We start from the raw sequence: 26,691 nt of genomic DNA, 5'->3' as shown, positions 1-26,691 counted from the left end.
ATAAGAATAGGTAGTATTATATGGCAGAGACGAGGAAATAGGGCATTAGAGAGATGTCTCCGCCGGACGTGTTGTCTCGAGACTGGAAGAGAATATATCGAGCTGAGGGTGTCTTGATGTAGCAGACCTCTAAGTCTGCACTTTCCTTCCACATCATGCACGATGAGGGCATAGAGAAAGGAAGGAGGTGAGTCCTCCCACTCAGTCTTCATGATGATTCCTTCCTCGCGCCTCAATTTTTTGACTGTCCTCGGGGAACTTGCGAGCCCATCAGTATTGACGTTATTTGTCCTAGTATGACTGCTGCCTATTGCCAAATGCAGCCTTCAGGGTCGAACCTGCTGAATCAATCATCAACTGGAGCCTCTTCCCCGAGCCCAGGGCTCTGACACTTGGAAAGTCCTCCAGATTGTATGCTTTTGTTTATGAAGTGGTTGTCATTATTTCTGCTGCTTCTGAGCCAATGATCACGAGAAGAACAAGAGTAAGAAAACCCAAGACCCAACACCATGCGCCATCGCTAATATCCATTTACGCCATCCCAACAGAAGAAGACATCGCCATAACGCCAGAATTATGGTCAACTAATACGGACAGGCGACTCGTCATTAGTTGAGATTTGTGATCAATCTCGAAAGTACCGGTTTTGGTCGCCTAGGTAGCCTTGCCGTCCGATCGAGTGTGCTCGAGTCCGCAGGAACCACAGTGGCCTGGAAGAGACTGTCTGATTGTATCGAATCTCGTGTCGAATCTGGCGAGGTTCCCAGAAATGACCGCCCTGGTGGCTGCAATGGCTGTGGCAATGGCGAGTCGTCGTTTAGTTGTGAGACAGGCTGGTTGCGAAGCTGTGACGAAACTCTTAGAGGAGCATTCTGAACTGGCTGCAATGGTGGTTGTCTCATCGCAGAGAACTGCACGGCCGGTGGAACATCGATGTCTCTGTACCTGGACGGGTCATAGACCGGTACATGCAAAGTCTGATATGCTGGTGGTCGGTCACTGATGTCGTCAGAGTGGGCGCGGTAGATGGAGAGCGAAGATGACGGTCGACCCCGCATGGTTGCAAGCTCAGCATCCTCTGCCTTCAGCCCTGCCTGGTTATGATACTCGAGGAGTTGTTCTTCGCGTCGACGGATACGATCCCATCTGCGTTTCTTATGGAGGAAGAAGAGTATGCCCGCGGTGACTGATACAGACTTGTTAGCATTGAAACACGAAAAGGAACCTAGCTTGGTAGAAGAGAGTCCTACTTGCAATGGCAGCAACGCCTCCAACGACCACTCCGATGATTATCGCAGTGACATTGCTGGAGCTCCCCGATCCTGAACCATCGGTTGACGTCGACGAGGCGTGATCGGATTCAACGTGACCTGAATAGTTGGTATCACGCGAAATGACCATGCTGACAGTCGTTCTTCAGAGAAAAGAAGCAATGCTTGTTCGATACCAAATCACGTATGCAAAACACTGAGAGGACCCTGATCCGCCTCGCCAGCCTCTCCATCAAAGCTGTCAGATCACCCCTCTCCGATGGAACGGAAAGAAGAGAATATTTAAGCCCTGTCATATTGATAAGCTCGGGCCTGATCACGGTCCCTCGTTTCAGAACCATGAGTTTAAAGTTATTTTGGGGATCAAGCAATGCGGGATTGCGGTAGTCATGGACAAAGATAGAAACCGAATCGGAGGACGCTCTGGGAGGATCACTTGCGCTTATCTTGTTTAGTTGATTGTTACAGACAAACGCAAAGCTGAAACGCAGCTCGAATCCTTCCTCGCCCAAAATAGCATCCAAACTGGTGCAGATTGGGGAATCATTGGCTGAGAGAATTCGGCGACTTGGTTGTGCGCGCCCTGACCCCGTATCTCCGCGCTAGGGTGGAGGGGGAATTGCGATCTGACCCATCTCTCTGCAGATGAGTTGTTCAACTTCAAAGGGTCCTATCTTTGCTTCAGCAACTGACACACATGGTCTGCATTGTGAAATTACAAGGACTAACAAGTGAAGGAACTAGGACAAGATGATGCATTTCTTCTATAACATTGACTGACCATTCTCTAATATGTATGCGCCGCTTCCTGATTACTCTGCATAAGGTCGATAAACCGCCATTCCCTTCTCTGTGTAGAAGTCTAGGGCAACTCCCTGTCCGATGAAGTAGGTGTATCCTTCCTTCAGGTCGAACCGCTTGTCGCCTGGAGCGTTCATGTGGCCATTACCTTTTACGACGATCATAAGACTCGGGCCTAAGATGGCCTTGTGCGTCTCCGTCTCCCCGGGGCCCAAACAAGTCGCCAGGACGTTGAATTCGCTAAAGGCGGGCGCATACTCATCGGTTTTCCCATTCAAGCCTTTGTCACTCTTTTTCCGTGGTAGACTCACCTCGTCTTTTGAGTGAGGTTTGAACGTTAGCGCGCGTGAGAAGAGATCCACATTGTCCCGAGCCGGCCTGGGACAGAATCCTGTGCTCAGCACGTTATCGGATCGGGCCATGCATTCCATGATGTCGCCGTGGAGATATGCATGCAGACTATCTGCAGGTACATTGACAGCCTCACCTGGTCCGATGCTGAGATAATTCATCAACAACGCAGCGACCAGGTTGCCATTGTCGTACTCCGAATACTGTTTGCGAAGTCTCTCTAGCATGCCCGGAATATAGCTGCTGTTGGGACCAAATTGGGACTCGGGAATGTTCTTCAACTCATTGATCGTTTCAGCAACGGCGACTGGGGACGCGCTCAGCAGCGCCTTGCAAATCTGCCGCAGAAGCTCGTCATCGAATTTGTCGTGAGGCGGGACAAACCGTTCGAGCGGCTTCAGTTTCATGAGGGACTCGATGTCTTTCAGGGGTTTGAAGCCGGCAAAGAGCTCAAAGTTAGATAGTGCAATTGCTATTTCGGGTTTGTGGTTGGGGTCGCCGAACTTTTTCGGATCGGTTGCGTGGAGCTTCTCAGCCAAGGCCTTGTCGGGGTGGATTTGAAGTGGGAGGGCTTTAGCGAAGGATAGGATCTGAGACTTCATTAGTCAAGGTCGGCAGGCTGTTTCTCTCGACACGGTGTGTACCTTGGGTAGAAAAGGGATCTCTGGACCATATCGATCCAAAACGGCCTTCCCGATCAACTGCGGGTTGTTTTTGATGTAGTCGGCGAGCATCTCACCTGTGGCAAGGATTTTCGACGGATTTGTCGGGTATGTACCCATCCACATCTATCTCAAGAGTTAACTTTTATGAGCAGCATGGCTAGAGGATGAGGCGATTCCCCACCTCAGAATATGTCTCTGTCTCCTTGATATCGCCGGAGCCAGGTGATTTGGCCCAAAGCTGGGCAGCCAGTGCATCTTTGCCCTTTTTGCCCCAGGGATCGTGCTGTTATGATACGGCCGTTAGATCTCGAATCTGTAATTCAAGATTGTGATGACGAACCTTGCATTCACATTTAATTTGGACCACTGATTCCACCATTGTGCCGGATATATTCAATTTGCGATTGAGGCGCTGGTTGTAAGGGTTATTATCCCTGATCTTCAAGCAATTGATTCAGGAAGCAATAGGGATAATAATTATGAGCGATGTAGAAAGCAGTGAGGAAGCTGGCCGGACTTTGCGACAACGATAAGGTATTGCAGCAATGCGTGGGCATGGCGTCATTGTTGGTATACCCAGTGGAACAGGCGATAGAACAGGAAATTTGGTGGGAAACTGACTCCGCCGTGGCCTGATATCGCAGCGAGCTGGGCTAGATGAATCGATGCGACTGTGAAAGAAGTGAAGAGGGGATGCCACGCGCCAATAGGAAATATGATCGAACGATTGAAGCGTTCTGACGTCGACTGGTGATGGCGATGGTGATGGTGTTCAATCTGACTCTGACGTCAGGATAGAACCCTCACCTCGGGTACCTTTTCTCCATGGAATCTTAGCATGTATGCGAATATGCATATAGCCAGTGTATTATTATCGTCAGTTCAGGTAGGATTCAGAAGAGTATAGACTTGATCATTCGATAGTAAATTTAAGTGATTTCAATTAAATAGCGTTCGCGGGTGTAGCGTAGAGTATTGGTTCAGACTTCCACTCTTTATCTAGACAAGGCGTGATTTGTGAGGTGGTTTCCAACTCTCTACAACTAAGTTATGTAAGATGTCATATGAGTTGATAATAGGATAAGGAAGCAGCTACTGGAAGCCATAATGTCATTATCATTATCATGGTTCTGCCTAACACCTATGAAGTTACCGAAAATATAAATAAAATCGACGCCAACCCACCAACGCCTTGAAATATGCCGCAAAGTCCACCATGAGCCAGAAATGCATTCAAGGCAAACGAAACAAACAAAACCAAATCATCCGTAAATTTCATCCGCATCAGGCACCATAGTCATGGTCATGCGTCTGGCCGAGAGCCGTTTCTTCGCCGACGAGCCACTCCTCAGAGACCCGGAGCCGGAGTCCAGGTTGAACCCCTCGTCCCAGTTCTCATCGTCTCCAGCACGGTAACTACCACTTGAAGAAACCGAGTACGCGCGCGATAAACGCGAGCGAGCGAATTCCTCCTCGTACCGCGGGTAAGCAGGGATATACCGGAAGCGCGACGACGATGGGGAGGGCGTGGGCTCCAGCGACGAAGCGGGAGATGGAGATGGAGATATAGATCGCTCGTCGACGCTGTTGACGGTGATTCGAGGCGCCGCTGCAGTCTTTTCGGCGACTTCGCTGGGATAATCCTGGCGGATGGGTCTGTAGGCGAACTGGGCCCGGCGCTCGACGAGGGGTTGGCGTTCGGTTGTGTCACAGTCCGAGTAGGAGCTCCTTGATCTAGGCGTCAGACGTATAGAGAGACGCCGTGACAGGGAGGTCGAGGTCGAGGTTGAAGGGGTGGAGTTTGGGTTTAGGGTTGAGCTTGGGCGGGATTCGATGAGTTGATGCGTGCGAGGCACGTATTCCACTTCGTAGGCTGGCTTGTCCATGCCCTTGCTCTTGCTATTGTTCTTACTCTTGCTCCTGCGGGTGGAGGAGAAAGATTGATGAGGGGCGGGGGTAGTGTATTGGGTCCAGGAGCCGTCTGTTGGCGCGGAGATGGCTGCGTCGCCCCATCTGGTGTGTAGTGAATGTGATTGCGGCTGCGACTGGGGCTTGGAGGAGTCGTGCTTGCGGAAGATGCTGAGGGGACGAGTAACGATGTTGGCCATTTTTGGTTTTGTTCAATGCTGCTGCTTTGCTTTGGGAGCAGAGAGATGGCTCATGGTACGGAGTACTCCGTACTGATGCTGGGATCAGCGGTATATAGAGGTGACTGGCAGCCGAAGCTGGGAGAGCAGTCTGGGGGAACGAGGCTGCTCTGCAATGTCCAAGCGCGAGGGCTCAGGGTACAAGGATAAGGCACAGATGATCTTGACGGATGACCACCATCAATCTATGCAATGCAGGACAAGGGCAGGCTTCAGTCACAAGCACCACCAGAGCAAGTCTGCGGACAAGCTTGAGACTCTTGTCGACCAGGACGACAACGGGTGTATATAAGCTTATCCATGCTGGATATCCAGTTAACGCTGCTGTTTTCTAATTATGTTTCATCATCCACTGAGTCTCTGAAACAGCCACAAAGAGCTTAAGCTTGCATCGATCCGGTCGATCAAGTTGCCAACATTAGCAACAAACAAAGACGCTCTATTGCCGCCCGGCATATTAGCGTCACTTAACAGGCATTGCAGCAGGCTAGCATATCCATTCTTAGAAACTTATCCATGTAAAACAGCGCGGATACTTCGAATTAATCTGGAATATGCAGTCAAGTACCATAATTAGTTTTCTTTTGCAGGCTGGTTGCAGGATAATTGTGCCAAATTTAGTTCAACACTAGGAGGGCTGAGGTTGCAGTGCAGCAGCGAAGCGCCCAGTGAAACCTTCTCAGCACTAGCTGAAGAGGACGAACCACACTAATTATGCAGGATTCGGTTTGTTAAATGAATTAGTATCCTTGTCCTGCATGCAACTGATTTGGTCAGCGGATTGTCAGCTCATGAGGGTTGTTGTGGCCAACCGGGTGTCTTCGATTATACAGAGCAAGCATGAAATGAGATAGGATGTATGAGGTGCATCTATTGATCGTCTGCTCTAATACAGATCAACTCTCTCTCTTGCCCACAAAATACTTAAGAACGCCGTTTCAAAATGCTGTGGTATGACCTGTGAACCTGTCAAATGACCTGAAAACCAACTCCAAGTCCTTTCCTAAGGTCGTGGTATATGTACTGTCTAATCGAGGCTTCCCTGTCGCCAAAAAAGCCTTTGCAGGCATCTGTCTAACTTCCAAGATTCATGGTCTAGAACCCAGTGGCAACATCACATGCGAATGAAAGTCGTAAAAGGTGGTCATAGTAAGAAATGGACTGCTGCTCGTGGCTCACATGCTGGACAAATGCTCAAAAAGGTGGTTGGATAGAGTGCTTCGTAAACTGACTTCTTGTCGAGTCTCTAAGTGGAGTTCCCAATATCCCCAGATGAGCCATAGTTCATTAAGATGGGAAAGCATTTATATTGGTCACCCTGATTGTGTATCAGCTGTAAGAGTGACGGGTTGACGAACCAGTCGAGCCCCCATGAACTGCAGGCGTCATCTGTAGTAAGCTGCGAGAAGGTGATATCGTCTTTGAGTACAACGACATTCGGGTGCTGGCATCGTCGGTAGTGTGCGTAGATGATGGCCAACGTGATGCGCCTACGAAGGGACTTATCACGGACGCGGTTGATGTTAGGGACGGCCGAGTTCGGACAGGGCTCTGCTGACAATGCCGTGATCCTGGCTGCACACCCGCTGACGATCCCCATGAGGAACCCCGTAAAAGTACTGGTCGCTCTGGAGAGGATAGATCCGTTTCGTCATAATCGAAGTCAATACAGTATGTTCCGTCAACGGTCAGGTCGATCGGGTGGTCGTCGCCTCGATCTTGAATCTCCTGTCCAACTTCGGCAGAACGAACAACACTCAAGGTATGTGACTGTTCGGCGAAAAATTCGCTACGAGACCGCCTCACTTGCGCTGTGGATCGACGGCCAGAATTGGGGCGCATTGCCTCCATTCGCTCCACTTCATGATCGTACGAGCTCCTCCGGTTGAGCATGCGTCCGCGCCCTCCACTGCTATCGAGCGAATCAATGGAATGCCCATTCAACCCTTGGTACCTCAAGTTAACCAGGCTAGGACTGAAGGCAACTCGCACGCGCATCTGCTGGATAGCCGAGTCCAATGCGAGCTCTATAGCACAGTGATTCCTGATCCATCCGAGTTTGGGCCAAGTCGCGCGTTCTCCGCTGAGACACGCCTGAAGCATGAATTCAGTGGTCGGGTTCTTGAGGATTCGAGGGAAATTTGCGTAGAGAATCTCCGGGTAAATATTGATATCTCCGTAATATTTCTGGTTCATGATGGACGCAGCTTTCGTGAGCGATGTGGGGAAGATACCAAGATCCGACAAGACCGTCATCCGGTGTAATATTTCGTCCTTGGCTAAATGTGTCACGGTGTGAAGCCAGCTAGGTGAAGATGACGTTTGCATCGGCCCGTGGCTGGGACCATCATCCTTCGGAAGGAAAGGGACCACATGAGGATTCACCTGTGAGACGATGAAATGATTGACGTTGAACATCTCAGACAACCTGGTCATGGGCAAATCTCCATCCACTGAGCCGTCAATGTACTGTTTGTGAAAATCAGTCCAAGGGACCGCTTCTCCGGTCAATGGATCCTTGGCCATCAGAACAAAGGGCGTGAAAACCAGTGGTACTGAACAGGAAACAGCTCTATAGCAAGTCAGGACACAACCAGGGGAAGATATCGAGGGTACGTTGAGCATCAGGATAATAAAACTTACACAGCAGACCAAATCATCACGTTGGGTGCGGTAATGTAGTTCAACAACCTTGGAAGTTCGTACACTCCAGCACTGGAGACACAAATGTTCAATATCCTCCTCGTCCTGTTGTATGCTTCCTGAAATGTAATGTCACCAAGCCAGTTTCGCATGACTCTAGCAAGATGCGAAATGTCCAAAAAGGAGCCGTATTTCAGAAATCGCGCTGTTTTCTGCAAGATATTCTCCTCCTTTCCTTCCTCGTCAAAGACGGCGAAATCTCCGTAAGCATAAGTATCCAGAAGCGCTGGTAACTCATCGTCCGTACGTGTGCAGAAAACCGCACAGACAATACTGCCTGCTGAGGCGCCGGAAATAATACGCGGGAGCAGTTTTGCTTCCCACAGAGCTTTGAGTACTCCGATATGGTTCATACCGAACGTGGCGCCTCCCGAGAATAGAAGAGCACTTCGACCAAACGCCTGTCGCGCGGCGAGCAGTTGATCGAGCATATACCTCAACTCCAACACGTCACACTTCTTTCCAGCCAGTTCCACCAACATTGATATCGTATCGAGCGCCGTCGTGATGTACCGGTCGATCAAGTCCTTCGTACCGACATGAGAATGCCTGTACAGCGCCGCATTGCTCATATTTCCCAGATCGCGACTCAGCGAAGTGCGAATCAGAAAAAGCATGCGGCTTACGTCACAACTGATGCGAGCTTCTTCCAGCTGTTTGAGACGCTCTTGCACAAGGTGAGGGTTGTATTCGGAACATTCGAACGTCTGTTTCCAGGTATTATTGTCCTCTAACTCGTCCAGTTCGCAGGCGCAATTCCTCCACTCCTCGTACGAGACTGCCTAGACCATGAATCTGATTTAGCTAAGGACCGACAGCGGCAATGGAAAGAAGAAGGCTAGCGACTTACATTACGCATTCTGAGGTACAAAATCTGCTTGCGATCCTCAATATCCGTGAGCGCCTTGTTTTGCTCTCTTGAGGCTCCATCAAGATACGCATTTAGGGTATCCCCAGCCCATGATAGCGAGTTCCGCACCACCGATGGTAACGAGGGGATGGAAATCGATTTCGATAGAATACGGCGCTGCCGTGCCGGGGTCGATGAGACATTGAGCCGACTCCGGGGTTTGACACCGCCGTAACATTTAGGTTGCACAATAGGCGAGTCATGAAAAAGCGACATGGTAGTAGGCTTCACGTTGAGGGAGAGCCATCCATTTGGCAAATGTAGAGAGGGAGGAGGAGCAGAGAAGAAGTTGACCAGAACAAAGCATGAAGATAAGACTAGAAGGATGCCAGATAATCTTCTGCAGTCCTCACTTTATAAGTCAAGGAGAGCACTTGAGAATAAAAACATAGAGAATGGAGGCGAGAATGAATGTGAATGTACTGCAAGCGGACTGCCCTTGCCTTGGTAGTCTGCTAGTCTGCACTCTGCAGCATAGCAACCCCAGGAAATTAGTGTGGGGTTTGGCAGTCAGCAGCGGTTCAGACGTCACGCGGGCAGAGTTGGGCCTCAGGTGTGGAGTCTTCGGGAGGCCGTCGCCCATCGCCACATGACGCCTGCTACAGACTCCCACTGTTTCTGTGCATTCCTCCTTTGATGCTGCTCATTATCCTCATTTTCTTCGTATGAGGACTGGAGCAGAGGGCAGTACTTGCGCTATCTAATCTGCTGTTTTGTCTTGTTCGCCCTTGATCACTTATGTTCATGCTGGACACCTGACGTCATCCGATTGTTTTCCAGCCAAATAGATCCCCTTGTGTGCTTGAGTCATGATAATTCTTGTCTGGGAATACAAGCATGTGACGGGATTATTGACAGGCCAGCATACAATTCAGGCGCAATTATATCCATGGAACTCACAAGCTAATTGGCTGGGGTCTTCGTCTAGCATCTAAACAGTATCCACTGAGTGGAAAGATCCATTGAGTAAAGACTATCTCCTATATATTACCTCCTAACTTGACCGCCACCGGCCTAGCAGTCACCATATCGTATGGGGGATGTCGACATACGAAATGGTCCCATTGTAAATTGCCGTGCTGTTATTGGACAGTATGTTCGACCCTGTCAGGTTATTAGCCCATCGCGTCTACTTCACAGTGACTCGAATTTGGTACAAAAGACCTGCCTCCATGAGTGCTGAAATACAGTCGATGATGGTCACCATGTTGACGTCCAAACTTCGCTGCCGTTGGCCCATCCACAGCTGCCGACCTGCTGCTGCCTCCAGGATGGACAACGCGGACTTCGTTCAGGGGGCCCAGAGCAATATATGCTGTCCCGTTTTCGTCCAGAGTGAAGTCGTCCGGCTCCGTCAGATTTGAAGCAACAATCTCGGATGCACCGCATGGCTTCCCGTCCTCATTGATCTTAATTCTGGCCAGGAGACCAGCATCAATGGTGGTCCAGTAAAGATATCCTCTGAAGACCTTGATCCCATTGACACCGGTTTTCCCTTCTGAACCTGAGCTCTCCTTCATCAGAGGGTCATCGACGATCACATCATATTCACCAGTCCGGACATCGATCTTATAGACTCATCCATTATAGGAATCGGAAACCAAGATAGCGTCTTCATTGAGCGTCGTGGCTCCATTCACGAGCTGAGAGCCCTCGAGGTCGGTGAGTTTCGTCACAGTGACATTCGAGAGCACCTCTCCTGTCGAGGACACCTCCAAAGTACTAAAATCGACCCGGAATATGTAATCGGTCGAGTTGGGTAATAATATCATATTCTCGTCGTGCTGACCAGCCACGGCCACATAGAACTCGTCGTGTCTGGTCTCTGTGATTCCCAAGCCACCGGCATACTTGCCAGCACTGGCACCTTCGGCCCAGCTATGAATCACTATAGGCGGCAATTTCCCATCGGGATCGACTTGCAAGATCCGCGGGTTGAGCAGTTGGGTGGCCAAGACCTCGCCTGAGTGTCGGATGGCAAGATTTTCGATCCAGGAACTAGGTCCGAAATTGGCGAGCTGCTTGACTTTCAAATCCGTAGGCCATTGAGAGGCTGATATAGCCGCAGTGGGAGATGCTGAAGCAAGGCTAATGAGGGTGACCAATGAATGCGCCAGAAACGAGCATGACCATGGAAAAAGACAAATTTGCTCGTTACTCTCGGCTTAGAAATGTCTGAAGCGATTCCATGAGGAAAAAAGTCACATACAGTCTTATATACTTTCGATGCTTAGGCCACCCCCTTTCCCTAGAGTGCTTCTCTCTTCACCCATCAAGTCCCAAGCTCAAAAAGAGGCGGTATGCAGCTGCTCAATAATCTCGATCATAGAAACCCACTTTGATTGCATTAAGCCTTTTCCAGGGTGTCGGTGACCTGAATCGGTAACAGTTGACTAGGCTTGGTGAGTCAACTGCTATGGAGCCATGCAGATCGGTCTCTTTGAAATATCTTTTCCCACTTGGTAATGAATTCCAAGCCTCCCGCCTGATTTTGTGTGTTGAACCCAAAGGAGAGCTTAGGACAGCAACGCTATGGGTCGTGAGAATTATCTAGTGCTTACGCTGACGTGCGATCGCAAGACTGCCTTTCAGGCAAGCTTCCAACACGGGGAAGTACTGCTTGGACCTGTTTGGTTGATAGAGTAGCTTTAGGCCATCCAAAACACACAGCGTGTAAGCTAATTATAGGCGGATGCCTTGCTTGCGGCGGACGAGCATCATTGCGCAGCCACTATTCTGCGGTGTCCATTCTTGATGAGGACAAGCATTGTGAATGCGTGGAGAATTGAACCCATCATGTCCGGCTGAGTGTAATGTGGAAAAATGAGCCCTGCATCTGGTCTATATCAACAGCAGAAGAATTATCGTTGGCAGCGGAGTTGTTAAAATGGAACCCGAGGACACATGGAGTTGATTCGACTGCGCTGCGTGGTAGCAACTTGGCATAAATGATCATAATGGTCTCCTCATCGATCGTAGGAGCCGTGAGATTCGCTTGCACCATCATGGAATGTGATGCAGCCAGGTTCTCAGAGCTTCCCTTGCTCGGGATTCAACGCCTTTCTCTCGCCAGAAATGGGCGGCGCCGTCGATTTCGGCCGACTGAAATTGACTGTGAGCCGCTTCAGAAAGATCGCTAGCCCACTTGCGTAGTTTTTGGGCAGAAGTGAATGTGTCGTGATTCCCGTAGATTGCCAGTGTTCTGTGTGAGCAGAGCTGGTCGGCTGGCTCCGGGCAGAGAACTTGCTTACTCTGTGTAGGGGTCTTTACTGCCAAGCCTGAAGAGAGCTTCGAAAAAGACGTGAGAAATAAGTTGACAGGCGGCAGAAGAGGTGAAACGAGAAGGTATGAGATTGTTGTTTGAGTAACATCCTCAACAGTCGTGCTACATTCTCTGGAGGCGAAATTGCTCGATGTCGACGGCATGTCTGTGCCTCGGACACTCTTTATCGACTGAGCTGAAAGCTCCTTCGCAGCTTGGCGTATTTGGTGAAATGATGTACCGCTATCGCCCTCTGCGAACAAGCGTGCTACCACATCGACTGTTGGCAGATGTGAAGCGACCATCGACCCGTAGGAATAACCTCCTAGAATGAGATGAACATCCCCGGAAGCGCTTCCAGAGTCAACAGCTGATTCGGCTGGTGGAGCAGAACTCGGATCTGGGCCCCTGTCCTCCTGTCGGGTGTGGTCTTCTTTCAACGAATGCAGGTAATGGAGCATAAATCCGTAGAAGGAAACATAGTCCGCCAATTCAGGCTTTGCTGTCCAGCTAGTTCGACCTCCGGATTCACCAGCCCCGCTATTGACAGTGTCAATAAAATATCTTCGAAGCAGTGACGGCGAAATACATCGTGGGAAAAACATGGCCCATCCTAAAGACTCACCGAAAGTTGAAGGTGCCCACCACAAAACCGCATCTGAGGAGCTCCCCGCCAATAAAGCCCACTACCGGATCATCATAGCACCCTCCAAGAGGGGCATATGGATGGGCTATTATCGCACCTCGTATGTGCCATTTGCGAGCACCCTCCGACTGCTGCAGCTCGAGAGGCAAATTGAGACGGCACTCTAACTCAGTCCCGTCGTGAACCGAAGGGATGTTGAAGCTGTAAGTCGGGGCAGGAAGATGCATCTCAATGGACACCCGCTTGTTTATTTTTGTCTTCCCGCCCTTGCTAATGAGTACTAGCTGTGGTAATCTGTAGCCGTTGGGTTGTCAAGATGAAGATGCGGATATATATAGTTGTGATTAACGTTGGGAGGGCCAAGGGCGAGTCGGAAACATTCGCTGCGCACGGTCTCTCTATTTATGGCTCCAGAGGCTCCGGTGGTGATTTACTCTAGCACCCCAATCAGCTGCATCTTGGAAATACCGATGGTTAATTCGAAATGAGCGATTGAATGAACAATGGCTGTCTCGATCAGGCTAATATTATGCATATCATTACTTCTACTAGCCACATCGGCACAGCTCTACAATGCTAACAGTTCATGCCATTTACGACAGAATTGTCATTATATGGAATTATATGTTTTTCAGACTAAATATTCAAGCTTCAGGGAGTAGCCAAGCGGGATCGGGCTCGTCATCCTCGTTATCCGACCCGAGATTCGGTTCTGGAGACCTGGGTTCCGCATCCCTGAGTAAATCAGCTGGAGGTTCGGGATTGTCCACCCCAAGAGGATCTGTCAATGAATCGTTTCTATCGTCAGGAAGACGTGCATTTGTTGTTTCTCTTCCTGGAGCGGGCGATTTGTCCTCCGTAGACGCATCAAAAGCGTCGAGCAGCATCTCTCGTGCTTCACGTAGGGCCTCAAGCTCCGCTCCAATGCAGCATGTGAGTAGCATCCAATTCTTCTTCTCTGCAAGAGTCAGGTGTTGTTCCACGCGGTTGGTCGTATGCTCCAAATCTTCTATAATAGATTGGATCTGATCACTTTCCGTATTAGCTTTCGAATGTCCCTCTGTCTCAAGAAGTTGCGACTGTGTCTGGATCGACCTGCGCATGGCCGACCTGAGTCGTTTCTCAAAGCCTGAGACTTCCCCCACTGCCTGCTTCCATACACCTCCACCTTCTTCAAGAGCCTGGATTTCAGCATCTACCTCCTGTCGCTTTTTCTGTAAGTCGTCTTGTTCTGTTGTCCAATGTTCGTGGGCTATCTCAAGAGTGCGGCGCTTAGGATTCAGGGAGTAGAACGTTGAATGACTGCTGGTAACCGAGTCAGGCTTGACAGGAGGGTCTTTGAGGAATTTCTCGATGTCCGATTCCACAAGAGACAGAGAAGCTTTGTAAGAGGACAATTTGGATTCCATGGCATCCTCCATTTGTGCAAGTTCTCGAATCACACGCCGATGCCTTGCTTTCATTTCCAGTAGCCTGGTTTCCAACTCCTGAATCTCCGTCTCAAGCTGATGGCTCTCCTCAAGCAGCTCCTTTGAACGGTAGCTCTCCTCATTATCACGGATGGTCGATATGGCATCCTTCAAGCCAGCTCGTTTGGTACTAAATCTGTCAATCTGTTCCAGAGCATCCGTCCTTTCGTCAAGTCGGAAGCTGAGTATTTCTCGTTCCTCCTCTTTCAGCTTCAGCAAATCGTAGATCGATTTGAATATCCCTTCCCGTGCTTCACGTAACCCAATCTTCCTCGCGACAGGTTGTCGGACCGGTATGGTAGACGGGCTCTTGGAGCGACTAAGTTCAGTCGAGGTGAAGCTTTGATTGGAGATGGAATCAGTATGAGGCGTTCCTGCGAGGCCTGCTAGGAGACCGTCACTCTGGGCGTCAATCAAGACCTGTAAACTGCGCTGTATGTGTTTCGTCTGGCGGTCAATGTAGAGAAGGGGGTCTTGCTGAGACGTAGGCATTCTCAGAGGCAACGATAACAAATGCTGCTTCGCGTTCTTAGGGATATGGCTGACATTTTAGAATATGAAATATGATCATTTGAAGAGTGTGCACTATACTCTCTGCGCGTTGTATTTAGAACCCGACTAAGCTAGGCTTTAGGAAAGAGGGGGAAATATCGCGCTCGATGGATGTCAAACCAGAAGAAAAAGGAAACAAAGAAAAGGAACGTTAACACTACAGAACGCCAAACAATGCAAGAAAAGAATGATCATCTGCGAAGGTGGTCATGTTGACATTTTGGCTTTGTTCCTTTCCCCGACTGTTCACCTGTTCACCATTTCATCATTAAATCACGTGACCATTTTAGGGGTTTCTGCAGGAACCACAGGCGCCTTTCGTCAGCTTCAACCGTTGACGTGTGCCTGGCTGCTGTCGGAAGCTTGCTAATAATCAACTCACAGCTTCCTTCTCTCATCTGCTTCCCATTATCTGTTTATTTTTGATTTACTGCCTCTCTGTAAATTTTGTATAACTCGGTATTTGCTTCTTCCGAATACTTTTGCCCTAGATTTTAGCTGATTCCCTTGTTCTGAAGCTCCATCTCGAAGCTATCGCCTCATCTCTCGCGATAGCAAAGCCGACCCTTCCATCAACTACGAAAACGGTCTTGGGAGCAAGACATATCTTTCAAAGATGGTCGGACTTGCTTCGGCCGCTGGTCTTGTTGGCTTTCTCTCTGAACCCGATCCGGAGTTGAGAGTCTTCGCTCTAAAGACCCTCGATTCTCAAATCGACCTCCTCTGGACAGAAGTTGTCGACGCAGTGCCTCAGATGTTGGTCATTCCATCTATTATCTGCATAGAATCGATTTCCACGTCATGATTGAAAAAGTCCCTGCCAAAATTCTTTGTCGCTAACCGACTCTTGACCTTTAGAGAGGCATTATACGAAGATGAGTCTTTCCCGGAGCGGGAGCTCGCCGCTTTAGTTGCGGCGAAGGTCTACTATCACCTTCAAGAATACAACGAAAGCATGGTGTTCGCTCTCGGAGCTGGGAAACTCTTCAAGCTGGAGAACGGTGGCGAGTTCGAGGAGACAATCATCGGTAATTTTGGCAGTACTCCTCCGACTGATATAACCTTCGACTGACCTAAGTTTTCTCAAGCCAAATGTGTCGATACGTTTATCTCCCTGTCCGCTGCTCAAAGACCCGCCGCAGGCGACCCGTCTGCCAACTTGAACAATTCATTCCCGACATCGGGTGAAGGAGCCACGAGCACGTCCGCCAGCCTAACATCTCCCATCACGCCATTCTCGCAGTCCACATTGCCGTCAAAGTCATTGCTGTCTCGGCAGGAGGTGCCAGGTTTGGACGCCGCTCACCCGGGAGGCGAAGACGTGTCTGTCAAGCATGATGAAACCTCTTTGGTTTTGAAGCGGGGAGTTCAGGGCCAGCTGCAAGCTGTCATCGAGCTTTTGTTCCAGCAATGTTTTGTCCAGAAACGTTATCGTCAGGTTATCGGAATTGCCATCGAAGCGAAGAATATGGACGTGCTCCGCAGGGCTATTATCCGGGCAAGCGAGGATGAGAAGAAACACGGTGGATCCCGTCGAAGCGAAGAGCTCATGGAGTACGTATTGGATATCTGCATGGGAATCGTGCAGGAGCGGGCTTTTCGCAATGAAGTATGTCTATTTTCTTATTTTATTTTGCCGTTGTCAGGCCTTCCGCTAACAACCGAGTTAGATCTTGAAACTCATTCTCGAGCTCCTGAACGAAATTCCTGCTCCGGACTACTTCTCGATTGCTAAATGTGTTGTCTTCCTGAACGAGCACTCCATGGCGTCCGTCATTCTTCGACAGTTGGTGGAGAAGGGTGATGCCAGGTCACTTGCCGTTGCCTACCAGATCTCCTTTGACCTTTACGACAATAGTACTCAAGAATTCCTCAAGAAGGTTCGCGAAGAAATTGCCGAACTTGTACCCGAAGCACAGCAACCCGACAGCAGCAAAACGGAGAGTCAAGAAGAGCCCAAGGAGTCTGATCCTCTGCTGCAAGACCAGTCCAGCTCGGAGCAATCAAGGTCTCTTGGATCGAACGATGCCCAGGCGAAGTTATCGGATGAAGCGCGTACAGCATTCAAAAATATACTCGAGATTCTCGACGGCATAAAATCTATCCAACTCAATCTCGAGTTCCTCTACCGGAATAACAAAGCCGACATTGCCATTTTGAACAAGGTCCGCGACAGTCTGGAGGCTCGGAACTCCATCTTCCATACAGCAGTTACTCTTTCCAATGCCTTCATGCATGCTGGCACCACACATGACAAGTTCTTCCGAGATAATCTGGAGTGGCTGGGCAAGGCTGTTAACTGGTCCAAGTTCACGGCTACTGCCGCGCTGGGTGTCATTCACCGTGGTAATCTGAGCCAAGGCCAAAAGCTGCTGCAACCCTATCTCCCAAGGGAACATATTGCTGGTGTTGGCGGGTCGGGCTCCGTTTACAGCCAGGGTGGATCACTCTACGCTTTTGGACTGATCTATGCTAACCATGGTGGAATGGCTGTTGACATGATTCGTGATCACTTCAAAAAGGCTACGGAGGAGGTTGTTCAGCACGGTGGAGCGCTAGGATTGGGTGTTGCAGGCATGGCCACTGGTGATGAGGGTATTTATGAGGATCTTCGGAACGTGCTCTACACTGACTCAGCGCTCAATGGTGAGGCCGTTGGTCTGGCTATGGGCTTGGTCATGCTGGGAACCGGAAACATGAGAGCTCTTGAGGACATGATTCAGTATGCTCACGATACGCAGCACGAGAAGATTGTTCGTGGTCTGGCTATGGGTATGGCCTTGATCATGTATGGCCGCCAAGAGGCTGCTGATGAGTTGATCAACGGCCTTCTGGGCGACCCTGACCCGACCCTCCGTTACGGTGGTATCATGACCATTGCTCTTGCTTACTGTGGTACTGGCAGCAACAAAGCCGTCCGCAGGCTCCTGCACGTTGCCGTTAGCGATGTCAACGATGACGTTCGTCGTGTGGCAGTTCTCAGTTTGGGCTTCATCCTGTTCAGAAAGTACCAGAGCGTGCCTCGGATGGTTGAGCTGTTGTCCGAATCTTATAATCCCCATGTGAGATATGGTGCGGCAATGGCGCTGGGTATCTCGTGCGCTGGTACCGGGTTGGACGAGGCGATCGACCTTCTGGAGCCCATGCTGAAGGATTCCACCGATTTCGTCAGGCAGGGCGCCTTGATCGCCTTGGCCATGGTTTTGGTCCAGCAGAACGAGGCTATGAACCCCCGTGTCAGCAGTCTTCGTAAAGCCATGATGAAGATGATTGGAGACAGACACGAAGACGCCATGGCCAAGTTCGGCTGCGCTGTGGCTCTTGGCATCATCGACGCCGGTGGTCGGAACTGCACGATCAGCCTGCAGACACAAACAGGCAACCTCAACATGCCCGGAATCGTTGGAGCGGCCGTTTTCATTCAGTATTGGTACTGGTTCCCCCTCACTCACTTCTTGTCGCTCAGCTTCACACCAACTGCAGTCATCGGCGTGGATCAGAAGCTTGAAGTCCCTTTCTTCAAGTTCCATAGCAACACGAGACCTAGTCTTTTCGACTACCCTCCAGAGCAGCAGGTGAAAGCTGAGGAGGCGCCTGAGAAAGTCAAGACTGCTGTACTTTCGACGACTGCTCAAGCGAAGCGTCGCGCTCAACGTCGCGAGAAACAACAACGGCGTGAGAGCATGGATGTTGATCAGACGCCGACGACACCTAAAGTGTCGGACCAGCTCCCCGAGAAGATGGAGACCGACGAAGGTGCGGAGAAGCCCGAGGAAGAGGCGAAGGAAGGAGAGAAGGGCCCTGGCGAAGGTCCGAAGAAGAAAGCGGAGCGGGAGAAGGTCGGATATGAACTTGAAAACATGTCCAGGGTTCTTCCTGCTCAGCTCAAGTACCTCACATTCCCAGAGCCCCGGTACGAGCCGGTAAAACGGGTAGGTTTTAAATCACATTTTCTCCATCCCAGAGAATTGCTAACGATGCATCCACAGCCTACCGGAGGAGTTGTTGTCGTGTTGGACAAGAACCCCGACGAACCTCGTGAAACAATCGAGATGAGAGCAAGCAAAGAAGTCAGACAACCCGCAGCAACCGCAGAATCGCTTCAAGATCGGCTGCAAGCCGCCATTGGCGCCGCGGCCTTGCAGACACCCCAACGCGATGCTGGTCGGATGCCTCTGGGTGCGGATCCTACCGCAGCCGCAGGGGCAGCGGCCGCCGCTGGTGTCCTGACCGCTGTGGATGAGGATGAAGAAGGTGGCGAGGAAGCCCCTGTGCCAGAGGAGTTTGAGTACGAGTCTGAAGGCATGGAGGAGTAAACGCTGGCATATTGATGCATATCTACACGGCGGTTGTACTACTAGATTAATGATGATTTCGCTTCTACTTTCAGCTAGGGCAATGAGAACCACTCGTGCTTGTGGTTTACACTTTCGCAAATTGGACGTCAAGCCTTAGCCTGCTCATTTTGTAGATCATAACGGCATGTAATGCATTTCACAGTGCAGCATCTTGTTTGGACCGTTAAGCACTGAGCATCTCCAAAGTTGGAGTGTCCATCAAAGAAAGGTGTAACTCGAGACCCGTTTACTGTCTATCGTAACAGATGCCTATGCAGAAGAAATCGTTGCTGTCAACTGTTAAATTAGGAACCACATGCATAGGGCCTTTTGACCAGCGCATCGGAGAAATCTTGGTGATATGGAACGGCTGAAGAGAGCCATCCTGATCCATGACCCATGTCTCCGAGCCAGTTGATGAAAATGAGCCGATCAGAATCTTAAAGCGAATTCACATGGGAGGCGCTCCTGAACAGCCTGTTTGTAAGTACTAGTACCCAAACAGTATCTCTCGATTCTGGTGAGACGGGACTTCGCGCTGATTGCTCAATCTGGACTAAGGCGACATCACGTGTGGCTGGCTACAACCTCGGCAGATTCCCAATATGGGCGATCAGCACACGTGCGGCCATGACGCAGGCGGACACTCAATAGCCAATAGCAGAACATACAATCACCGGCGGATGACCCTGCAGAGCATCATCTGGCCGAGGTGTTTCGCGTGTGTGCTGCAGTTAATATTTTGGGGGGACATGGGCAGCCAGCCAGTCATCAATCACCATGGCTGCTTTTTGGGCTGCGCATGTGAAAGATGGCCACATACCACCCCGCAAGCGTCACTACTGCTCTACTTGTCATCAATAAATCTACCGACATTAACAAGCACTAAGACCTTGAGAACGGGGCTCAGTGGGCTCTTTTGGGCTGTTCCTCCGAAAGGGATATCCACTACCTGTACATTTTTCATGCCATTTACTGGCTGTGCTGGATAGCGCAGGCATATCATCACTTCTTGTCCTCGTTATATCCTGGAACTCCGAGGTGGATGGATCCGCTCGTTGTGCCGAATTTCCTAAACCTATATCTATCCCCGAATCCTCTCTTCTGTCTTACCCCAGATTGTTTTCCTGTCCCTCCCTTTTTTGACCACACTCTGCCCCATAGCCCGGATAGCTTGTTGACCTAACTGCGTGGGTTGCAGATATATACACTAGGCTTGTATCTATTCTTTCATTTTGCTCATAACATCTGTTTATATAGACAATCATGTCCAAAACATTCTCCAAAGACGATGTGGCGTCGCATAACAAGCCAGACAACCTCTGGGTTATCATCGATGAAGATGTCTATGACTTGACCAAGTTCCAGGACGATCACCCTGGTGGAAAGAAGAGTACGTCGTTGTCATATGCTAGAGTCGAAAATTAGCGGCACCAGCGCTGACAGTGCGCATCTAGTTCTCTCGCGAGTGGCGGGCAAGGATGCTTCCAAACAATTTTGGAAATATCACAACGAGGGGATCCTGAAGAAGTACAAGGGCCAGCTGCAGATTGGTTCTCTAGATTCTAAGAAGGCTGCTCCTGCACCTACTCCTGCTAAGAAGGAGGCGCCCCGGCCTCAAGCTGCAGCTCCGGTTGATGTTGCTGCTGCGAAGTCTGACGAGCCCCTGGAGCCTTACGGTGAATTGGTTCCCTTCGCGGACCCTTCATGGTACCAAGGTGTATGTTCCCCTTGCAAGTATCCTCCTTACTGCGCTTTTGAAACGTCCCGCTGATCTTCCGAATGACTGCAGTATCACTCGCCCTACTTTAACCAAACTCACGCAGCCCTACGCGCAGAAGTCAGACAATGGGTGGAGACCGAGATTGAGCCCTACGTTACCGAATGGGATGAGGCCAAGCAGGTGCCCGACAACATTTACAAGCAGATGGGCGAGAGAGGATACCTTGCTGGTCTGTTGGGGACCAAGTACCCCGCCCAACACACTCGCAATAGGGTCCAGTCGGTTGCGCCTGAGAATTGGGATCTCTTCCACGAGATGCTGCTCACCGACGAATTGTCCCGCGCTGGCAGTGGTGGTCTGGTTTGGAACTTGATTGGTGGCTTCGGTATCGGTTGCCCGCCTCTGGTCAAGTTCGGCAAGAAGCCTCTGGTTGACAGAATCCTGCCCGGTATTCTGGCCGGCGACAAGCGCATCTGTCTCGCCATCACCGAGCCGGATGCGGGCAGTGATGTTGCCAACTTGACATGCGAAGCCAAGCTGTCTCCTGATGGCAAGCACTATATTGTCAATGGTGAGAAGAAGTGGATTACCAATGGTATTTGGTCTGATTACTTCACCACTGCTGTTCGTACCGGCGGGCCCGGCATGAACGGCATCAGTGTCCTCTTGATTGAGAGAGAGGCGGGTGGAGTCAGTACCAGACGCATGGATTGCCAGGGTGTGTGGAGCAGTGGCACTACCTATGTTACCTTCGAGGACGTCAAGGTGCCTGTGGAGAACCTGATCGGCAAAGAGAACCAGGGCTTCAAGGGTGAGTTGTTACCTCTTAAGTTCCCCAAAACACAAGTACTGACTACGTTCTAGTTATCATGACCAACTTCAACCACGAGAGAATTGGTATCGTCATTCAGTGTGTCCGGTTCGCTCGTGTATGCTACGAAGAAGCCATGAAGTACGCCCACAAGCGTAGAACCTTCGGCAAGAAGCTCATTGACCACCCTGTCATTCGGATGAAGCTGGCGCACATGGCTCGCCAGATCGAAGCAACATACAACTGGCTAGAGAACATCATTTATCAGTGCCAGTCGATGGAGGAGACCGAAGCGATGCTCAAGCTGGGTGGTGCCATTGCCGGTCTCAAGGCTCAGGCAACTACCACTTTCGAATTCTGCGCCCGTGAGGCGAGTCAGATCTTCGGAGGCCTCAGCTACAGCCGCGGAGGCCAGGGTGGCAAGGTTGAGCGCTTGTATCGTGATGTTCGTGCCTATGCTATCCCCGGTGGCAGCGAGGAAATCATGTTGGACCTCAGCGTTCGCCAGAGCTTGCGGGTGCACCAGATGTTTGGCATGAAGCTGTAGTTCTTGGATATGAGATTGCAAAAACACATAGATATCCACTTTTTGTTCTAGCTCCGTTTGTTTCCAGTAGCGGATTGCCTCTGATTCGCATTCCATTTGGTGTGTCTGTACATATGGGAATATCAATTGATTCTACCTTTCCAGACCATGTCTGAGGAAGTACTCATGAACTCTTCGTATTCAAGTATGCTCGACGGTCAAGACTTTGAGACGACCAGCTAAGATCTGATAAATAATTTAAAGATTGGATTATACCGTTGAACAATGCTTTATATCAGTATGGATGTGGAGGAATAAGAGCTTAGACGTAATAGAAATCTAGAAGCGAGAGTTAAGAGACGTTGATGAATCCATCAACTGCTGTTGTGTTGCTCTTTGCTCAGTCCGACCGAGGGGGCTCCGGGAGCGCATTCAAACCACAAGCGCAGTCACCCTTTGCCTATTGCGCTGGCACCTCAAAAGTTCCCTCGCCTTGGGGCTCAACACAACTCTTTCCCTGCCGATTCACAAAAATAGCTGCTCGCACCATCAGGCTCTGGTGAGCAGCCGTATACTTCACATTCTCTCACTTTTCAGACCGATTTTCCGTCTTGGAAAGGCAGGAACCCCATTTCGTCGCGGTCGCGGAGTCGGCGAACGAACGGAGAAGTTGCCGCTCGACTGTCTGGCCAACTTCGACGCCCTGGTCTTTTGATCATTGTCCTTCTCGTACAAGTACTTTGGACCTCGACCGGACGTTCGATTTTCCGGGTGGTGAGCTAGGCTACTGTCTGTTTAAATCAGTCGACATCCCCCGGTAGCAACTGTTTGCTCTTTGGATCTTTTCCCACCCTTGGTCTGCCTCGAGCTCGATCGCGGAATCACCTCGTTTCGCCTTGAGAAAGGATCGGAGTGCTCTTGTGTTTCATTCTCAATCTCAGGGATCAACTCACGGGCTCTCGAAATTCATTGTGCGAATTTACCAAAAATCGTTAACCTCATTACACAACATCCACGCCACAACCTAGAACATGTCGCGGAATTTTCTGAACGAGGACTTTGGGTCCGACGAAGAGGACGATGATTTTAATCCCGTGCCTGCGGAGGAGTCTGATGAGGATGCCAAGCCACAGGTACGTGTCTACTAGATTGACTGGCTGGGATCGGTACAAGTGCTCACACCTTTTGGAATAGTCTACGAGTCGCGGCCGGATTAACGAGGAAGAGGAAGACGAGGACGACCATGCCGATGTTAAGCCCGAGAGGGCCGACCGTGAGGGGAGTGAAGATGACGTAAAGGAAGACATTGATGAGGCTGACGCTGGCGGTGAGAGAGTTGAGGGAGAAGACGAGGAAGAAGGTGAAAATGATGAGGAGGATGAGGAGGAAGAGGATGAGGACGACGAAGATGAAGATGAAGATGAAGACGAAGATGAGCAAGATGTCTCATCGGTAAGTGATGTAGCTTCCTTACCGAGCTGATGGCAGATCTAATTTTGGCTGTCTTACAACTAGGGCCGTCCGAGAAAGCGAAGAAGGAGATTGGGCGGCGTGCATAATTTCATCGAAACGGAGGCCGGTGTCGACGAGGAAGAGGACGAGGCTGAAGACGAGGAGGATGAGATGGAGTTTGGCGCAGAGATGCACCCGGACGATCTGGATGCGCTCCCTGCTGGCGCGGAGACAGACGACCGCCGGCACCGACAACTAGATCGCCAGCGCGAACTCGAGGCCAGTATGGATGCTGAGAAGCAGGCGCAGTTGCTCAAAGAACGTTATGGTCGGAACCGCGCCGCCGCCACCGATGCCGTTGTCGTGCCCAAGCGGTTGCTTCTTCCCAGCGTTGACGATCCCAGTATCTGGGGTGTCCGTTGCAAAGCCGGCAAGGAGCGTGAAGTCGTATTTGCGATTCAAAAGCGGATCGAAGAGCGCCCAGCTGGCTCTCGGAAACCCATCAAGATCATTTCTGCCTTTGAGCGTGGGGTGCCATGAGTGGTTACATCTACGTCGAAGCGCGCAGACAAGCTGATGTGATGGAGGCGCTGGAAGATATGTCAAATGTCTATCCACGGACAAAGATGATCCTGGTTCCCGTTCGAGAGATGCCCGATTTACTTCGAGTTCAGAAATCCGAGGAGCTCAACCCTGGCGGATGGGTTCGCATCAAGCGCGGCAAATACCAAGGTGATCTGGCCCAAATTGAAGAAGTGGACACAAACGGCTTGGAGGTTACAGTGCGCTTGGTCCCGCGGTTAGATTATGGCTTGAATGAGGACAGTGGAGCTCCTGTAGTCGACATCAAGCGAAAGCGCCCTGGCATGGCTTCAGGAGGGCCGCGGCCTCCCCAGCGACTATTCAGCGAGGCTGAAGCGAAGAAAAGACATGGAAAGTACTTGTCAGCTACGTCTGGCTTGGGCGGAAAGTCGTGGAGCTACCTTGGTGAGACGTATATCGACGGTTTCTTGATCAAGGACATGAAGGTACAGCATCTTATCACAAAGAACGTCAACCCCCGTCTCGAGGAGGTTACTATGTTCGCTCGAGGGTCTGATGACGGTACCTCGAACTTGGACCTTGCATCACTTGCGGAGACGCTCAAAAACTCGACGGCCGAGGAATCATATCTTCCAGGTGACCCAGTCGAGGTGTTCCGAGGCGAGCAGCAGGGCTTGGTCGGTCGCACCACTTCGACTCGCGGAGACATCGTTACCTTGCAGGTAACGGAAGGTGAATTGGCCGGTCAGATGATTGAAGCTCCAGTCAAATCTCTTCGCAAGCGCTTCAGGGAAGGTGACCATGTCAAGGTCATTGGCGGCAGTCGATACCAGGATGAGCTGGGTATGGTGGTACAGGTCAAAGACGATACTGTGACACTGCTCAGTGATATGAGCATGCAGGAAATTACCGTCTTCAGCAAGGATCTCAGGCTCTCTGCCGAGACTGGTGTCGATGGGAAGTTGGGCATGTTTGATGTGCACGACCTCGTTCAACTAGAGTAAGTTCTCTCTTGCTGGCTTAGTATGTTCTTTGTTCGCTGATCTTGTCCCAGTGCCTCCACTGTTGCTTGCGTTGTCAAGGTTGATCGTGAGTCGTTGAGGGTTCTGGACCAGAACGGGTCTATTCGCACTGTTCTTCCCTCACAGGTCGCAAACAAGATTACACCACGTCGGGACGCTGTGGCTACTGATCGCAATGGTGCTGAAATTCGAATCGGCGATACTGTGCGGGAATTGTATGGGGACCAGAGGAGCGGCGTCATTCTTCACATTTACCGCTCGTTCCTGTTCTTGCACAACAAAGCACAGGCAGAAAATTCAGGTATCGTTGTGGTCCGTACGACCAATGTTGTCACTGTGTCGGCCAAGGGTGGCAGATCCACCGGGCCTGACCTCACCAAGATGAATCCGGCTCTGATGAGAAACGGCATTCCTGGTGCTTCAATGGGACCTCCCAAAAGCTTCGGCCGTGATCGGTTGATTGGCAAGACCGTCCAAGTGCGCAAGGGGCCGTACAAGGGTCTAGTAGGTATTGTGAAGGATTCGACAGATGTACAAGCACGTGTGGAGCTTCACTCCAGAAATAAACTGGTGACGATCCCCAAAGACGTCCTCCTCGTCAAGGATCCTGTCACCGGCCAAACGCTGGACATGTCTCGGAAGGGAGGACAGCGTGTGCCATATGGTGCTTCCGCAGCGCCGCCATCCGGATGGTCAGGTGGACGTACGCCCATGGCAGCGGCAGATTCATCCAGAACGCCTGCTTGGGGTGGTGCATCCTCGGCTCGAAGTAAGTCTTTCTTTAATGCCGTTTATGATGGAAGGTTTGAAACTAACTGGTATTCAGCACCCGCTTGGGCAGGCGTCAGTGGTTCTCGCACCCCAGCATGGAAGATGGACGGATCGCGCACGTCGAACCCCTACGATGGAAGTCGAACCGCATACGGAGGCGCTGGCTCACGCACACCAGCCTGGAATGCCGGCGCACGAACACCCTACGACTCCGGCTCTGGATCAAGTGGCTTTGATGCATTTGCGGCAGGCTCACGAACGCCAGCTTGGGGAGGGGCCAACGCCGGCGGCCGCACGCCGGCCTGGTCTGGGAGCTCCTCGGCAGGAAGCGGGACTAGAGATTCTCGCGGCTACGACGCTCCCACTCCCGGTGGGGCCTATTCTGCTCCCACCCCAGGGGCATATACCGCACCAACCCCCGGAGCTTCGGCACCTACTCCTGGAGCCTGGGCTGACAGCGCCCCGACACCGGGGGTGTTCAATGCACCGACCCCCGGCGGCCTCTCAGGTCGTCCGTACGATGCACCCACGCCGGCGATGGGTGGTGCGGCGGCGACCCCGGGTGCAGGAGCATATGGGGACGGTGAGGATGGCGGGCCTCGCTACGACGAAGGAACACCCAGCCCTTAGAGCATGCTTTCAGTGCACGAAAAAGGCGAATATTTTGGAATGTATTTTACGTTGCCGGTTTTTTGCTTATCTTTTCCCAAATACAGAAGGACAATGTAT

At 50.9% G+C, this 26,691-nt stretch overlaps 11 protein-coding genes across 11 annotated transcripts; 4 read left to right on the top strand and 7 right to left on the bottom strand.

The window, feature by feature from the left end:
- Window positions 1-608: 608 nt before the first annotated feature.
- Window positions 609-1,401, bottom strand: P174DRAFT_461430 (uncharacterized protein; the record flags this gene model as incomplete). Its single annotated transcript, XM_024830000.1, has 2 exons — window positions 609-1,186; window positions 1,251-1,401. 2 exons carry the CDS (start codon window positions 1,399-1,401, stop codon window positions 609-611), a joined length of 729 nt encoding a protein of 242 aa, XP_024681549.1.
- A 624-nt stretch (window positions 1,402-2,025) lies between these two features.
- P174DRAFT_442817 (class I mannose-6-phosphate isomerase) lies at window positions 2,026-3,709 on the bottom strand. Its single transcript, XM_024827668.1, has 4 exons — window positions 3,429-3,709; window positions 3,270-3,371; window positions 3,068-3,211; window positions 2,026-3,013 (listed from the first exon to the last, which is right to left on the bottom strand). The coding sequence occupies exons 1-4, from the start codon at window positions 3,465-3,467 to the stop codon at window positions 2,084-2,086; spliced, it is 1,215 nt and encodes a 404-aa protein (XP_024681548.1). The 5' UTR covers window positions 3,468-3,709; the 3' UTR covers window positions 2,026-2,083.
- A 624-nt stretch (window positions 3,710-4,333) lies between these two features.
- Window positions 4,334-5,673, bottom strand: P174DRAFT_442814 (uncharacterized protein). The gene has a single exon (XM_024827667.1). It carries the CDS (start codon window positions 5,194-5,196, stop codon window positions 4,351-4,353), a length of 846 nt encoding a protein of 281 aa, XP_024681547.1. The 5' UTR covers window positions 5,197-5,673; the 3' UTR covers window positions 4,334-4,350.
- Window positions 5,674-6,564: 891 nt separating this feature from the next.
- Window positions 6,565-9,064, bottom strand: P174DRAFT_461428 (putative Patatin family phospholipase; the record flags this gene model as incomplete). Its single annotated transcript, XM_024829999.1, has 3 exons — window positions 6,565-7,807; window positions 7,879-8,720; window positions 8,789-9,064. 3 exons carry the CDS (start codon window positions 9,062-9,064, stop codon window positions 6,565-6,567), a joined length of 2,361 nt encoding a protein of 786 aa, XP_024681546.1.
- Window positions 9,065-9,977: 913 nt separating this feature from the next.
- P174DRAFT_461427 (uncharacterized protein) lies at window positions 9,978-10,975 on the bottom strand (the record flags this gene model as incomplete). Its single annotated transcript, XM_024829998.1, has 4 exons — window positions 9,978-10,073; window positions 10,135-10,416; window positions 10,450-10,925; window positions 10,951-10,975. 4 exons carry the CDS (start codon window positions 10,973-10,975, stop codon window positions 9,978-9,980), a joined length of 879 nt encoding a protein of 292 aa, XP_024681545.1.
- An 876-nt stretch (window positions 10,976-11,851) lies between these two features.
- P174DRAFT_461426 (uncharacterized protein) lies at window positions 11,852-12,983 on the bottom strand (the record flags this gene model as incomplete). The annotated part of the gene is made up of 2 exons (XM_024829997.1): window positions 11,852-12,650; window positions 12,736-12,983. The coding sequence occupies 2 exons, from the start codon at window positions 12,981-12,983 to the stop codon at window positions 11,852-11,854; spliced, it is 1,047 nt and encodes a 348-aa protein (XP_024681544.1).
- Window positions 12,984-13,388: 405 nt separating this feature from the next.
- Window positions 13,389-14,988, bottom strand: P174DRAFT_513416 (uncharacterized protein; the record flags this gene model as incomplete). Its single annotated transcript, XM_024831979.1, has 2 exons — window positions 13,389-14,766; window positions 14,939-14,988. 2 exons carry the CDS (start codon window positions 14,986-14,988, stop codon window positions 13,401-13,403), a joined length of 1,416 nt encoding a protein of 471 aa, XP_024681543.1. The 3' UTR covers window positions 13,389-13,400.
- Window positions 14,989-15,126: 138 nt separating this feature from the next.
- P174DRAFT_442810 (proteasome regulatory particle base subunit RPN2) lies at window positions 15,127-19,285 on the top strand. The gene is made up of 6 exons (XM_024827666.1): window positions 15,127-15,236; window positions 15,296-15,533; window positions 15,636-15,805; window positions 15,866-16,386; window positions 16,448-18,709; window positions 18,767-19,285. Exons 2-6 carry the CDS (start codon window positions 15,394-15,396, stop codon window positions 19,091-19,093), a joined length of 3,420 nt encoding a protein of 1,139 aa, XP_024681542.1. The 5' UTR covers window positions 15,127-15,236; window positions 15,296-15,393; the 3' UTR covers window positions 19,094-19,285.
- A 15-nt stretch (window positions 19,286-19,300) lies between these two features.
- P174DRAFT_217053 (uncharacterized protein) lies at window positions 19,301-20,314 on the top strand. Its single transcript, XM_024821365.1, has 2 exons — window positions 19,301-19,597; window positions 19,676-20,314. Exons 1-2 carry the CDS (start codon window positions 19,507-19,509, stop codon window positions 20,104-20,106), a joined length of 522 nt encoding a protein of 173 aa, XP_024681541.1. The 5' UTR covers window positions 19,301-19,506; the 3' UTR covers window positions 20,107-20,314.
- P174DRAFT_442808 (putative acyl-CoA dehydrogenase) lies at window positions 19,919-22,367 on the top strand. Its single transcript, XM_024827665.1, has 4 exons — window positions 19,919-20,507; window positions 20,572-20,834; window positions 20,907-21,648; window positions 21,702-22,367. The coding sequence occupies exons 1-4, from the start codon at window positions 20,381-20,383 to the stop codon at window positions 22,193-22,195; spliced, it is 1,626 nt and encodes a 541-aa protein (XP_024681540.1). The 5' UTR covers window positions 19,919-20,380; the 3' UTR covers window positions 22,196-22,367.
- An 838-nt stretch (window positions 22,368-23,205) lies between these two features.
- On the top strand, window positions 23,206-26,592 carry spt5 (transcription elongation factor spt5; the record flags this gene model as incomplete). Its single annotated transcript, XM_024829996.1, has 6 exons — window positions 23,206-23,307; window positions 23,369-23,626; window positions 23,690-24,152; window positions 24,188-25,169; window positions 25,224-25,960; window positions 26,018-26,592. The coding sequence occupies 6 exons, from the start codon at window positions 23,206-23,208 to the stop codon at window positions 26,590-26,592; spliced, it is 3,117 nt and encodes a 1,038-aa protein (XP_024681539.1).
- Window positions 26,593-26,691: the final 99 nt, after the last annotated feature.

Source organism: Aspergillus novofumigatus (assembly GCF_002847465.1).
Source record: "Aspergillus novofumigatus IBT 16806 chromosome Unknown P174scaffold_5, whole genome shotgun sequence".
Lineage (NCBI taxonomy): Eukaryota > Fungi > Ascomycota > Eurotiomycetes > Eurotiales > Aspergillaceae > Aspergillus > Aspergillus novofumigatus.
This window is presented reverse-complemented; position numbering and strand designations above follow the sequence as displayed.

Bases quoted from the DNA above. Each gene is read 5' to 3' on its own strand.
- P174DRAFT_442810 (XM_024827666.1), top strand. From the start codon at position 15,394: ATGGTCGGACTTGCTTCGGCCGCTGGTCTTGTTGGCTTTCTCTCTGAA. The intron at 15,806-15,865 runs GTAATTTTGGCA...AGTTTTCTCAAG, and splicing joins GTTCGAGGAGACAATCATCG to CCAAATGTGTCGATACGTTT. The intron at 16,387-16,447 runs GTATGTCTATTT...CAACCGAGTTAG, and splicing joins AGCGGGCTTTTCGCAATGAA to ATCTTGAAACTCATTCTCGA.
- P174DRAFT_442817 (XM_024827668.1), bottom strand. From the start codon at position 3,467: ATGGTGGAATCAGTGGTCCAAATTAAATGTGAATGCAAG. The intron at 3,372-3,428 runs GTTCGTCATCAC...GTATCATAACAG, and splicing joins AAATTAAATGTGAATGCAAG to CACGATCCCTGGGGCAAAAA. The intron at 3,014-3,067 runs GTACACACCGTG...ATGAAGTCTCAG, and splicing joins AGATCCCTTTTCTACCCAAG to ATCCTATCCTTCGCTAAAGC.
- P174DRAFT_442814 (XM_024827667.1), bottom strand. From the start codon at position 5,196: ATGGCCAACATCGTTACTCGTCCCCTCAGCATCTTCCGCAAGCACGAC.
- P174DRAFT_442808 (XM_024827665.1), top strand. From the start codon at position 20,381: ATGTCCAAAACATTCTCCAAAGACGATGTGGCGTCGCATAACAAGCCA. The intron at 20,508-20,571 runs GTACGTCGTTGT...GTGCGCATCTAG, and splicing joins TCACCCTGGTGGAAAGAAGA to TTCTCTCGCGAGTGGCGGGC. The intron at 20,835-20,906 runs GTATGTTCCCCT...GAATGACTGCAG, and splicing joins ACCCTTCATGGTACCAAGGT to TATCACTCGCCCTACTTTAA.
- P174DRAFT_217053 (XM_024821365.1), top strand. From the start codon at position 19,507: ATGACCCATGTCTCCGAGCCAGTTGATGAAAATGAGCCGATCAGAATC. The intron at 19,598-19,675 runs GTAAGTACTAGT...ATCTGGACTAAG, and splicing joins CGCTCCTGAACAGCCTGTTT to GCGACATCACGTGTGGCTGG.